At 46.9% G+C, this 14899-nt stretch overlaps 1 protein-coding gene across 1 annotated transcript in view; it reads right to left on the bottom strand.

Moving 5' to 3' along the window:
• LOC141076177 (cytokine receptor-like factor 2) overlaps positions 1-14609 on the bottom strand; it is a 145824-nt gene extending 131215 nt beyond the window's left edge. The window contains exons 1-2 of the mRNA XM_073563523.1: positions 14585-14609; positions 14220-14362 (exon numbers count right to left, since the gene is read on the bottom strand). Coding sequence (XP_073419624.1) covers positions 14220-14362; positions 14585-14609 — 168 coding nt within the window. The remainder of the gene's footprint in view (positions 1-14219; positions 14363-14584) is intronic.
• Positions 14610-14899: the final 290 nt, after the last annotated feature.

The following is a 14899-nucleotide window of genomic DNA, read 5'->3' as shown; positions in this document are numbered from 1 at the left end:
AAACTTCTGGGGAAATCAGACATGGAAAAAGACTTAGGCATCTTAGTCAATAAGAAGCTAAATTGGAGTGCCCAGTGTCAGGTAGCTGCCACCAAAGCAAATAGGGTCATGGGATGCATTAGAAGAGGTCTGGGGACACGAGATGAAAACATAATTCTCCCTCTGTACAAATCACTCGTCAGACCACACTTGGAGTATTGTGTGCAATTTTGGACGCCGGTGCTCAAGAAAGACATTACTGAACTTGAAAGGGTTCAAAGGCGGGCTACTAAAATGATAAATGGAGTTGGTTCACTACAATACCCAGACAGGTTATCAAAATTAGGTCTATTTACTCTAGAAAAGAGAAGACTTAGGGGAGACTTAATATATATGTACAAGTATATCAGAGGTCAATACAGAGATCTCTCCAATGAACTGTTTGTACCAAGGACTGTGACAAGAACAAGGGGGCATTCTCTTCGTTTGGAGGAAAAACAATTTCTGCACCAGCATAGAAGAGGGCTCTTCACGGTAAGAGCAGTGAGGCTCTGGAATTCTCTTCCTGAGGAAGTGGTGATGGCCAACTCACTGAATGAATTTAAGAAAGGAATGGATGCTTTTCTTGTGAGTAACAGTATAGTAGGTTACAAATAACAGAATATTATAGGTAGATGGTTGACCCAGCTTAGGGGAAGGAATTTTTTTTCCCTATGGAGAAAATTGGCTTCTACTCTGTGGGTTTTTTACCTTCCCCAGGATAAATAATGCAGAACAGCTGCACTAAAAATAGGCTGAACTAGATGGACATAAGGTCTTCCTTCAGCCTTCAAAACTATGTTACTATGTTACCCTCGGGCATGACGAGGAGGGATATAATCTCTTGATGAGATGGAGACACAGAGAATATCAATGGAGTGGTCTGGTGGGTATTCCGTGAAGGCAGAGTCGCGCCATTCACTACTCTGACAGTGACTGGCTTAGATATCACAACCAGTGGTATTGCATGCCGTTGAGCAAAGGCAGATGACATAAAATTGCCCTCCACTCCGGAATCCACTCAAACCTCCACCACCAGAGTGGAAGAACCAAACTCAAGTGTCCCCTTAAAGGACAACTTGGAGGAAAACGCCTCAGATTCTAGTGAGCCGCCTCCTATGGCCACTAGACGTGAGCGTTTTCCCTGCCGCTGTGGGCACCTGTTGGCTGGGTGACCAGACTTCTGGCAACTGTGACAGACCACAGGTACTCGTGCGGACTGCAACCTGGATCCCGCACGAGAATCCCCCATGGTCTCTTGGAGCTCGGACTCCTGATCGGGAAGTTACACAGGTTTAACAAAACTGGACACCAACCTAAACCTCTGCCTACACTGGGACCGCTACAAACTTCGCTCCGAAAAACAAAGGTCTATGCGGGTGGAGATGGTGATAAGCTCCTCCAGTGTGGCGGGTATCTCCCTGGTGGCCAGAGCGTCTTTTACATGGGCAGCCAGACCTCTCCAGAACACCAGAATGAGGGTCTTATCTGACCACTCCAGTTCAGAAGCCAGCATCCGGAAGTGGATGGCATAATGGCTGACCAGAGACGAGCCCTGCGATAATGCCAGCAGCTGGAGTGCTGTATCATGAGTGACTCACGGTCCCAAGAAGACCTGCTTCAGAGTGCCCAAGGACTGCGAGGCACTGCGCCACATGATCACCACGCTCCCACAGCTGTTGTGAGCTCATTTTCGGGTTTACCTCTGGCTTCTGGTGAGGGTTATGGAGCTGGCTGTGCTGACAGAGGATTAGTGAGTTCTCTATCTGGACTCCCTCTGTTGGTGAAGGGAGGTAATGAAGCTGATCTAAATGGCAGAGACCGTCCACCTGAGGAAGAGGACTGTGATTGGACATCAGGAATTTCTGATTGGATTTAAGGCAGCCGACTCCCTAGTTTCTTGCTGGTGATTTCTCCTGACTGTGGCTTCTGGTTTCCAGTTTGGATCCTGCCTTCTTAAAGCTAAGTTTTCTCTGCTATTGTTTATATGAGTTTTTGTCTGGTTTACTTAGTTTTTGTGTTCAGCCAGCCCTGGCTGGGACTGGGCTGAATCCTCATTTTGCCTCTGATCAGTAGATCTCTTTTGCTCTGTCTTCAGAATATACCTGAGTGCTGATATAGGGTTTTGAAGTCTAGCAACTTCAGGGCCTTTTTCTATCAGATGTGTTGGACATTTTTTGGCAGGGTTTTTTGCGTGATTGCAGACAGCAGCTTTTGTTTCCTGTCCTTTCTAGTTAGTGAGGGCGCCATCGTTTGCTCAGCCTATCTTTCTATCTGTGTTTATGTTTTCATCTTGTTTCACCGACAATACATGTTGGGGGCTGTCTATTGCTTTGGGGTCTGCTCTGGGGCAGTTTAGATTTTCCCTTTCTTTATTTAGGCTTATTTAGTTCTCCGGCCGTGACGAGGCGTCTAGGACCACCGTAGGCACGCTCCACGGCTACTTCTAGTTGTGTGGATGGGATCAGGGGTCTGCAATCTGCTAGTTACCAACCTCTCCGGTTTTCTGGGCTTAGCTTGCTTTTTGTTTTTTCCTCCTCGGTGACTCATTCATAACACACAGTGGTGTGGCCCACTCCAGAGTCATGCCCGACAGGAGGGAAATAACAAATCCCACTTTAGCCCGCTCGGAGGAGAATCGTGGAGCCAGCAGCTCTAGCTGTATGGTACATTGGCTGATGAATCTCCTACAAGATGCACTATCGCCCCAGAACTTTTCGGGCAATGGGAGATGGGACGAAGTAGGGGCAGGGATGGCAGGGGACACAGGAGAGACAGCCTCCGTGGCTGCCTGAACAGCGACTGCGGTAACATCCACAGCTGAGGCTGAGCACTCGTGAGCCGCCAGCCTGCCCTAGAGCTGCTGGATGTACCGCTGCCGTGACTGTTCATCCGCCATTACTAGCCAGACCCTGGTGCTAGTATAATGTTAGGCTGGTGGAACGCACCAAATAATAAAATGACAATGAGGTGCATTCACAGCCTGGGGTCCACCGTGCAGAGATGGTATTCTGCTGCTAGGTAATGGCGGAGTTCTATCTGAACACCGGCGGGTAACCACTGACCCGGTGCATATAGGAGCAAGCTCTGTTACTTCACAGAGCCGCTGTAAGTAAAGCCAGAGCCTGTTAACCTCACAGGACTCGACTGGGGGAACGCTGCTATACGGTCACAAGACCCTGCCCCAGAGACAAGGGAAAGGATCCCTCTGGATCAGCAGCGCTCGGCGCCGCAATTGCGGTGAGAGTGAGACGCGCAAGTGTGCACAGTGCCTCGCTGGCATGCACCACTAATCGCCCAAGGTTGGGCTAAACAGAGCACAACTTGCGCATGGCGCTGCACTGGCGGGTGCTGACTTGGCACGATACGGCAGTGCCTTGTACAGGATGACACCACCAGACACTAGTGTGTGACAATGCTATGAGCACAGTGGCAGAAAGATAGCCACCCGTTGGCGCTGACTCAGATACCCTAACACATACGTATCAAAGGAGGGGGGTAATATAATGAGTCATTCACCAGATTCATGCATCTATCATCACACATACTGTACCAATAACGTAATGAGTCTATACTAGCGCATGGCTGAGCAGCCATGTGAACCTTTTATGGCGGCGTCCTTCCGAGACCTTCATGATGGTGCAATCCGAGCTGGAGAAGGACCTGAGCATGTGACCTCCGTTCTCCAATGAGAGATCATCCCACGGGCATGCTCAGTGGACCGAAAGGAGGACTTAGTCCCTGGAGTAGCTCGCTGCTGACCCACATGCGTTGCTATAGCGGAACCAGAGGTGGCAGCAGCAACCATACCCACAGTGCTGGTCTGAGCAGAGCGCCGGGATCGACGAGTCTGCTGAGCAGCCTCCTCTACAGCTGGAGAGGAATGGGAGGCCGCCGAAGACAAGGCTCGGGATTCCTGCTGTGCAGCGCCAGGAACCCAACGCCTATAAAAGGGTATCAATAAAAACATCAGCTCGGCACCCAAAAAATAAGCCCTCATCCAGCCCCACATCCCAAAAATGGAGATGCTACGGGTCTTGGAAAATAGCACGTTTTATTTATTTATTTTTTTAAACTTTGGATTTCTTTTTACCACTTAAATAAAAAAGAACCTATACATGTTTGGTATCTACAAACTTGTAATGACATGAAGAATCATAATGGCAGGTCAGTCTTAGCATTTAGTGAACATGGTAAAAAAAAAAAAAACGCTTGTGGAATTTCACTTTTTTTTTAAATTTCACGGCACTTTGCATTTTTTTCCCCGTTTTCCAGGACACTATATGGTAAAATCAATGGTGTTGTTCAAAAGTACAACTCGTCTCGCAAAAAATGAGCCCTAAAGTTACCATAATGACGGAAAAATGAAAAACTTATGGCTCTGAGAAAAAGTGGAGCAAAAATCAAAAACACAAAGATGGAAAAATCCAATGTGTTTAAGGGGTTAAGGCATTCACAACATAGTGGATTTGCTTTATGACATTTTAGCACATCATTTTAATAATTCTCATGACTATACCACAGGAAAATATCATGACTTGAAATGTGGTACTGACTGTAAATCCAAATTGCCTCAGTTTTCACCATAGACTTCATACTTTGTAGTACATTCATAGAAAACCGCTGCAAATCTCTTGCAAAACACACATAACAAATATACAGATTTTGAAACCACTGTTTAAATTAAATTCCCTAATGTTCTTTGCTGTCCTATGTGGTCATACTCATTATATACTCTAAATGAACCTATTTCTTTGTGTTATGTATATTATAGCAACCAAATGTTAATCCTCAAAAATTTCATTTCCTTATATTATTTTTGCCAGCTGATGTTGCAATGTGGACTAGAATTGACAGCTTTCATCTAATTGGTCACTATGGACATGACTGCAATCTCTGACACTAAGTTTTGTAAATCTCTGTAGATAGCACCATGTGGCACCGCTGAGCACTGAAACAATACTGATGCAAAAGTGATATTGTCATCAGTGATTTTTCTATGTTTAGTAAGAACAACCAGCTGCAGGGAAGTGTATAAGTTGCTGATCTAATATCTAGTATTCAGATTATAAAACAAAGGCTGCTATAAAGGAAAACCACAGAGTTGCCCCATTTTAGATAAAAGGATAAGATAAAGGTAAAAAAAAGTAAAGACAAAAAAAGAGATATAATTACGAGTATATGCATTTCAACCTTGTATGCATGCCAAATCATAAGGGACTGTATATTTTCTGCTTAAATAGGTTATGGTACTTTTTTGTAAAATGACCACAAAGCAGGAAGTACGGTACATTAAAATAATGAAATAACTTATACTCGTTAAATCCTCTGCTGTTCCTATGAAGCTTCTACTGTAGTTCTGCCAAGCTTTGTAAACATTCTGGTAGTCATGTCGGGAGCAACAGAGAGATGACAAGTTATCCCACACCCTTAGTTGGCATCACCATTAGCACTGATTGTTATGCAGGATCGTATTGCTGAAGAGTAAATATAAGGGGATGTGCCCACGATCCAGAGTTGCTGCAGGTATGATGCTGTATATTTATGCTGTGTCAAACCCGCAGTGGCCAGCTGCCCTTATAGTGGATGGGATTTCTTGAAATCTCATGTCCATTATGCATACACAGATGCTTGAGGGTTACATACATGCAGCAGACCATACACCAACCGGTCTCCACCCCAACAGTTGTCCTAAGCCAGGCCGACCCCTGTACCGGACGTTATTGCTGGAAGTGACAGCCCAGCTCACTTGTGACATCTTTCTGTAACAGCAGATGTCCACTTTTGTTCGGGGTTTCCCCAGGGGTATTCAATGCTTGACCGACGACTTTTGTCTCCCAGATCTGGGGAGAAAAGGGCTGGGTTCTGGATCTTGACTGGCATCGACAGTGTACAATAACTTGAAAGTCTGGAATTTGGGCATTTACCAGCACAGTCTGAATCTTGACCAGGGTAGATCAGGCCCCCGGGTCTTGACTGGCGTAGTTGAGGCTCTATATCTGATTTGGTGTAGTCTGGATACAGTCTGCAAGCTGCCAGCACCCTGCGGGCACAAGGTTCCTGCTGTGGCCTGTCACTCTGGCTACAGCATCTTCTCCTGTGCACGTCTGCACCTTACTCTCTCTTTGCATCAAAGCCCCCTGCAATTTTGGGTGCAAGGCTTTTACATCCAGGAACTCTGTCATGCAAGGCACCTGACCAGGTCCCACACAAGAACTCGCAATTGTTCCAGTAATCATTGGTTCTGCCTGGCTTAGTCCCACCAGCAGATAGCAATATTTCCTCACGTACCAAGCACCTCATGCACACACAATTTCACTTATATGTACTTTGGCTTTGAATATCTGATGTGCAAAGCCAGCTTAAAGGAATTATCTACAATATTTTTAAGAGTCTCATATTGTAGCTCTGCCCCATCCACTTTGAACACTCACTACCTATTATACTCACTACCTATTATAAGACCACCCCTCTCCCATAATACAGAATATGGGTAAAGGTTGTTTTCATGAGACATCACCCAAAATATGTAATGATATGATAATAAAGGATGAGCATACTGAATTTTAAATTACAATTAAATTACAAAAGACCACGAAATTAGCCGATATAACTGGAGCCCCCTTTATTAGCAAAATGTGACTTTATGATAGTGTAATAAGATGTAATAGTATCACAGAGTAAATCCAATGATGATGATGATGATTATAGTCATGTCTCTCACCAAAAGTTCAACTTCCTCTAAAATATTGCCTAGTTAGTTCTGAGATGCCAGAAGCATCTACAGTAGAGTTGAGCGAAACGGGTCGAAAAAATTCAAAAGTCGCCGACTTTTGGCAAAGTCGGGTTTCATGAAACGAAACCCGACCCTAGGATGAGGTCGGCCACGAGGTCGGCGACTTACGCGCCAAAGTCGCGTTTCAAAAGTTTGTTTTGTGCTCTTTTTCAGCCAATCAGGATCCACGGACACTGTGGGCAACGTGATGACCTAGGCACGGGTCACCACCATCTTTCAGAAGGGCATGCAAGTGATTGGCTTGCTTTGGTGGGCGTCACAGGGGGTATAAAAGGGCGTGCACGCCGACCGCCATCTTACTTCTGCCGATCTTAGTATAGGGAGAGGTTGCTGCTGATTCTGTAGGGAGAGCGTTAGGCAGGGAAGAAGACAAAAAAACTGCTTCTGCTGCTAGCGATTTGGCCTGCACAACACACAAGTCACTGTGTGTGCAGTGCAAGGGGAGGCTATATTGTGGTGTATCAGTGGTGTTGGTTGTTGGGCTGCCTTTTAAGGCTTCCTGACATGCTGGCATTGCTGTTTACCCACTGCTCCGCAAACTGCTTTTTTAAAAGCAATCCAATCTCCCTTATCCTCTAGTCACTTTTGTCACAGCTGTGCCATCGAGCGTGTCACATAGCGCTCAGATATCAGTGGGCCTCACACAATCCACAAGTGTCCAGTGTCCAAAAGTGTGCGCAGAGATTCAAAATCTCCATTATCCTCTCGTCACTTTGGTCACAGGCAGCTGTGCCATCGAGGGTGTCACATAGCGCTCAGATATCAGTGGGCCTCACACAATCCACAAGTGTCCAGTGTCCAAAAGTGTGCGCAGAGATTCAAAATCTCCATTATCCTCTCGTCAATTTGGTCACAGGCAGCTGTGCCATCGAGCGTGTCACATAGCGCTCAGATATCAGTGGGCCTCACACAATCCACAAGTGTCCAGTGTCCAAAAGTGTGCGCAGAGATTCAAAATCTCCATTATCCTCTCGTCACTTTGGTCACAGGCAGCTGTGCCAGCGAGCGTGTCACATAGCGCTCAGATATCAGTGGGCCGCACACAATCCACAAGTGTCCAGTGTCCAAAAGTGTGCGCAGAGATTCAAAATCTCCATTATCCTCTCGTCACTTTTGTCACAGGCAGCTGTGCCATCGAGCCTGTCACATAGCGCTCAGATATCAGTGGGCCTCACACAATCCACAAGTGTCCAGTGTCCAAAAGTGTGCGCAGAGATTCAAAATCTCCATTATCCTCTCGTCACTTTGGTCACAGGCAGCTGTGCCATCGAGCCTGTCACATAGCGCTCAGATATCAGTGGGCCTCACACAATCCACAAGTGTCCAGTGTCCAAAAGTGTGCGCAGAGATTCAAAATCTCCATTATCCTCTCGTCACTTTGGTCACAGGCAGCTGTGCCATCGAGCGTGTCACATAGCGCTCAGATATCAGTGGGCCTCACACAATCCAAAAGTCTCCACTGTCCACAAGTGTGTGCAGAAATTCTAAATCTCCCCTGTCCTATAGACACCTTGTACCTTGTTTTACATTACTATATAGTTTGTTGGATTTTGTCTACATTTCTACCAAAAATGAGGAAGGCTGGTGGAAGAGGCCGTGGAATTGGGCGGGGGGTTGGCAGCTGGTAATGATGGTGTTGGTGGTGGATCTGATGGTAGTGGCAAGAGCAAAATAGGACCGAATGCAGGAGGTGCTGACCCTGCGTCATCGTCTGGCTACATAAGGCCTCGAACGCTTAGTTTTCTAGGAGTTGGCAAACCGCTTTTAAAGGCAGAGCATCAGGAAAAAGTTTTGTCTTACATTGCTGACTCAGCCTCCAGCTCTATCGCCTCCTCTTCTTCAGTTGTAAAAAGTAAAAGCACTGAGTCGTCATTGGAGGCTCATGTTCATGAACCACACCTTTCCTTGTGTCCTTCACCCCAACCAAGATTGAAGGATGACGCAGGCCATACTACTGATTACTCCATGGAGCTGTTTTCACATACCATGCCTGGATTATCAAGTGAAATGGTGAATTACCCAGGCCAAGATGAATCTGACATGGAGTGCACTGATGCACAGCCGCTGATGGATGATTCTGCTGGTACATTCACTCAGAGCACTACATTGTCCTTGCAGTGTACAGAGCCAGATTTTGACCCTGATGAGACTCAGGTGCCCCTTCCCGCACACTATACCACCATACACGGTGACACAGAGAAAGGTGCACATGACATAGAAGAGGAGGTGATGGATGACCCAGTTGTTGACCCAGATTGGCATCCATTGGGGGAAGAGGGTGCTGCTTCCAATAGCTCAGATGAGGAGCATCCACAGCAGACATCGACATCACAACAGCTGTTATCTGGCAGGCCCGGAGCACTCCAAAGACAGGTTCCAAACATCAAAAGAGTTGCTGGACAGCTTGTCCAGAGGGTCAAAAGATCACAGCGTGCTAGGCCGCAAAATGTCTGCCAAAGTAGGAAGAGTGCAGTGTGGCACTTTTTTGAACAAAATCCTCATGATCAGGCCAAGGTTATCTGTAAGAAGTGCGCAAAGACCTTTAGCCGAGGGAAAAATCTGAAAAATTTGAATACCAGTTGCATGCTTAGACATTTAACCAGCATGCACTTGCAAGCGTGGACACAACACCAAACCTCAAGTGCCACATGTGCAACTGATCACAACGAAGGTAGTCAGCAACGCTACATTGTTTCCCCCACTGTAAGCCCACCGGTTAGCACAGCAGCAAATGTTGAGGTGTCATTGCAAGACCACAGCAGTCAGGGAATCCCACTGTTATATCAACGAAAGACTGATTCTAGGCCATCAGAAAGAACACCAACTCAATCACCATCATCAACCCTCTCTCAGTCCGCCCTGTCCACCGCTACTTCCACCATATGCAGCTCTCAAGTCCAGCTCACCCTCCCAGACACTATGAGTAGGTCAAGAAAGTACTCAGTCTCTCATCCACGTACACTGGGTTTGAACGCCCACATTGCCAAACTAATCTCGTTTGAGATGATGCCCTTTCGGTTGGTGGAAAGCACAGCTTTCCGCGAACTCATGGCCTATGCAGTACCACGCTATGACCTACCCAGTCGCCACTTCTTCTCTCGCAAAGCCATCCCAGCCCTCCACCATCATGTGAAAGACCGCATTGTCCATGCACTCAAGCAGTCAGTGAGCGGAAAGGTGCACCTCACAACTGATGCATGGTTCAGTCGGCATGGCCAGGGCCGTTACGTGTCCTTCACTGCGCACTGGGTTAATGTGGTGGATGCAGGGTCCACAGGGGACAGCGGTGGTGGGACAGTGCTGCCTAGCCCACGGTATAGGAAACAGTTGGCTGTAGGCGTTCGACCCTCCTCCTCCTCCTCCTCCAGAAGCGAAAGCTCGTCCACAGAGCGCAGTCGTACGAGCACTCCATCTGCAGCTGCCACTGTTGCACACGATGTGTCCCCCTATCGAGCAGCTAGTGGAAAGCGTCAGCAGGCTGTGTTGCAGATGATGTGTTTGGGCGACAGACACACCGCCGAGGTGCTGGCCGAGTACTTGAAGCGACAAACTGAGTCATGGCTGGGCAGTGTACATCTTGAGGCAGGCAAGGTAGTTAGTGATAACGGCCGTAATTTTGTGGCAGCCATAGCCCTTTCAAAACTCAGCCACATACCTTGCTTGGCTCACACCTTGAACCTGGTGGTGCAGTGCTTCCTCAAAAATTATCCGGAGTTAACAGCCCTGCTCCAGAAGGTGCGAAGACTGTGCGCGCACATCCGCAGGTCACCTGTACACTCCGTTCGTATGCAGAAGCTGCAGCGATTGCTCCACCTTCCCAACCACCGCCTCATTATCGACATTGCAACAAGGTGGAACTCCACCCTGCACATGGTGGAGCGGCTGTGCGAGCAGAGGCAGGCCATAATGCATTTGTGGGAGGATACACGGCCAGGCACTTTGAGAGCAGACATGGAGTTGACAGGCGTGCAGTGGTCGAAGCTGAAAGACCTTTGTAAAGTCCTTCAGTGTTTTGAGGAATGCACACGGCTGGTAAGCGCAGACGACGCCATCCTAAGCATGAGCATCCCACTTATGCGTCTGCTCATGCAAACTTTGACGCACCTTAAGGAGCAGGCGTCTGCAGCCAATGTTGATGAGGAGGAAGAGGAGGAGGGAATCCTTGATGACATTCAGCCATTGTCTGCTCAGGGACCTCTCCTGGAAGAGGTGGAGGAAGAAGAGGAGGAGGATGATGGGGATGATTACTTAGGGGAGGAGGATGCATCTCGTGGGGCAAAGTGAAAATGTTGGCGTGGCAAGGTCTGGTACAGGGTTTGTGCGTGACTGGAGGGATGTGGATTTGCCAGAAAGTGCTCCTCCACCCAGCACTCGCAGTGCATCATTGACACCGGGAACATTGGCCCACATGTCAGATTATGCCTTGCGGATCCTAAAAAGGGACCCCCGCATTGCCAAAATGATGAACGATGACGACTACTGGTTGGCCAGCATCCTGGATCCACGCTATAAAGGCAAATTACAAAACATCATGCCACAGGAGAACCTTGACCTAATATTGGCTAATAAACAAGCAACTCTGGTAAATCGGTTGCTTGAGGCATTCCCAGCACACAGCAGCGGTGATGGTTCTCACACGAGCCGTACGGGCCGGGGGCAGCTTGGCAGAGGTGTTCGTGGTGCACACAGCAGAAGTGGCGTTGGAGACAGGGGTTTCATGACAATGTTGTGGACTGATTTTTCAAATACCGCTCACACAACTGGTAATACTGCATCGATGGAAAGTGACAGGAGACAGCAGTTGTCAACTATGGTTACAAACTACTTTTCCTCCCATATCGATGTTCTCCCACACAGGTCATTCCCCTTTGACTATTGGGCCGCTAAACTGGACACCTGGCCTGAATTGGCCCAATATGCCTTACAGGAGCTCGCTTGCCCAGCTGCAAGTGTGCTATCGGAAAGAGTCTTCAGTGCAGCTGGATCAATCCTGACAGAAAAAAGGACCCGTCTGTCAACCCAAAATGTGGATGATCTAACCTTCATTAAAATGAACCACGCATGGGTTTCCAAGGATTTTGTCCCACCTTCCCCTGATGACACATAGGGTGACAGAAAAATGGCTTGCTTTGGTCCACCTCTTCCTGGTACTTCACCTATTTCGCCTTTTGCATCAGCTGAATGTCCAACATCAACATATGCCACTTTCTAAAACTCCCTAACTGTGCTGCCTCCCCCCCCATGGCCGGGGTCACCACCTACCGCACGACACCGTGCGAGTGCCGTTGCCCTGGACAGGTGGGTAGGCCGACTATTGGGCGCGGGCACTGGCACAGGGTCCCTCATAGTGCAATCAAGTGTCTCTGACGGTGGTGGTGCACACCCGCCGTCAGACACACCGCTGTACTATGAGGGGCCCAGTGCCAGTACCGACGCCCATGAGTGGGCCCCCCTTGCTTGGGCAGGGCCCTAGCATTTGCAATCTTTACCTCTCCCTGCTCCTCCGCTGTGTAATCTGGGCCGTCAAATCCATACTGTGCCTGACACCGTCTGAGCCTGCCTCCTGAGACATATATTTTGAATGTGTACGCTATCCATACATGTTATCCGGGGATACGGTACCCTTTCTAACCTTTGTGCAATCACGTGCAATCCATACTGGGCCTAACACCGTCTGAGCCTGCCTCATGCTGTATAGACATATATTTTGAATGTGTACGCTATCCATACATGTTATCCAGGGATACGGTACCCTTTCTAACCTTTGTGCAATCACGTGCAATCCATACTGGGCCTAACACCGTCTGAGCCTGCCTCATGCTGTATAGACATATATTTTGAATGTGTACGCTATCCATACATGTTATCCAGGGATACGGTACCCTTTCTAACCTTTGTGCAATCACGTGCAATCCATACTGGGCCTAACACCGTCTGAGCCTGCCTCATGCTGTATAGACATATATTTTGAATGTGTACGCTATCCATACATGTTATCCGGGGATACGGTACCCTTTCTAACCTTTGTGCAATCACGTGCAATCCATACTGGGCCTAACACCGTCTGAGCCTGCCTCATGCTGTATAGACATATATTTTGAATGTGTACGCTATCCATACATGTTATCCAGGGATACGGTACCCTTTCTAACCTTTGTGCAATCACGTGCAATCCATACTGGGCCTGACACCATCTGAGCCTGCCTCCTGAGACATATATTTTGAATGTGTACGCTATCCATACATGTTATCCAGGGATACGGTACCCTTTCTAACCTTTGTGCAATCATGTGCAATCCATACTGGGCCTGACACCGTCTGAGCCTGCCTCCTGAGACATATATTTTGAATGTGTACGCTATCCATACATGTTATCCAGGGATACGGTACCCTTTCTAACCTTTGTGCAATCACGTGCAATCCATACTGGGCGTGAGAACGGCTGGCGAGCTGTTAAGCAAGCTACAGCACCTGTCCAGACAAGTACAGGGATTCCCTAGCGAGGAGACTTATTTGATTGTTTTCAATGTTGGGACAGCAATTTTTGGGGAGCACTATACTCTGGAGAATGATAGATGGGGCCCACCATACACTGGAACATTCCAAAGGTGGACATCAGACACTGGAGCAGCATTTACAGGGCCCATTATACACTAGAGCATTAGAAATGGGGCCCATTATGTTTGGAGCATTATTTGGGCCCATAAGACAGTGGAGTTTCATCCATGGGGACCAACATATACTGTAGCATTATGTGGAGCTCATCATATACTGTTTCAAACATTATATGGGACCAATGATTCTGTATGGAGAAATAGATGGGCCTCGTCATGAGATGTAAAAAGTGAGGTATTTTTCATTGTACTATACCGCTATTTATCTGCCGTATCGGAGCATGATGAGTTGTGGTATGTGTTAAAGGGGCGCTCTTTCGCCCAGGGCACATGAAAACCTGCAGCCAGCCCTCCCCCCCCCACAACTTTAGCCAAATAACCCCCATTTTTCAGTGCGTAACTTGTATTATGAAGTTAATTAAGGTTGACAAGCTTAAGTAAGAAGAATTGATGCTTTTGGCATTCAAATGGGCACTGTAGGTGTGTTTCCTGTCCTCCTCTCACTGCCGACTTTTATTCCCCATTGACTTACATTGGGTTTCGTGTTTCGGGACGACCCCGACTTTTCCCTATAATCGGACGATCTTGCTCGACCCGACTTTTGGAAAAGTCGGGTTTCACGAAACGAAACGCGACCCTAAAAAACCAAAAGTCGCTCAACTCTAATCTACAGCAATGATGAACATAAAAGACAGGGTTTCAAAAACCCTAATAATACAGATGTGTGTAACTAGATTGGACAATCTTCTTTATATTGTTTTTTTATCAAGAATATGAAAACCACTACTGACCTGCCATTTCATTTCTTTGTTGGTTTTCAGCTGCATAACAACTTTAAAGCAATCTCTACTAATGTTAATTATGTACTGAACATCTGCAGATTGAATCACCATGTCTTTATCTTGCCATATCAAAGTTATATCCTTTGGGGGACCTACATTATGAATATACAAACATCAATTAGTTATTTTTTTAAATACATAAATTTAGATATATATGAAACATACATTCAAAGAAGTTTTGAGAGGTAAAAAAAAACAACAAACAAAAAGAAAACAATGTACAAGTAGTTCAAGCAAAATAGCAATCTCCATTTACATAAACATAAGATAACCCGAAAAATCCCTTACAAGCGCCAAAAAATGTATGCACTTACTTTTGGAAATATTCCACAATGTCATTATGGTTCACATGACTGCAGAAACCAACTGTAAGCCACTTAAGTGAAGCTTGCCTGAGCTTACGTTAAACAGTTAATCATAAAGTAGTCTTAGATTGTGTAAACATATATTTATTAATTTGTGCTAAAATAACTTTGTTTCAAAGTTGCCCCATTTATCACAAATCACCGCAAAGAATGCCAATAAAGACTCGCTGTACCCTCCAGTTGCTGATGGAACCATCCTGCTGTAGCTCCAGTGCTCCTGGTCGATCATGCGCAGTTCAGCTTGCTTCCTGCCAGCATAGCTCT

Source organism: Dendrobates tinctorius, unplaced genomic scaffold (genome assembly GCF_039654945.1).
Source record: "Dendrobates tinctorius isolate UK_male_01 unplaced genomic scaffold, ASM3965494v1 ptg000394l, whole genome shotgun sequence".
Classification (NCBI taxonomy): Eukaryota; Metazoa; Chordata; class Amphibia; order Anura; family Dendrobatidae; genus Dendrobates; species Dendrobates tinctorius.
Note: the sequence above shows the minus strand (reverse complement) of the source record. Positions and strands in the feature narration are given on the sequence as shown.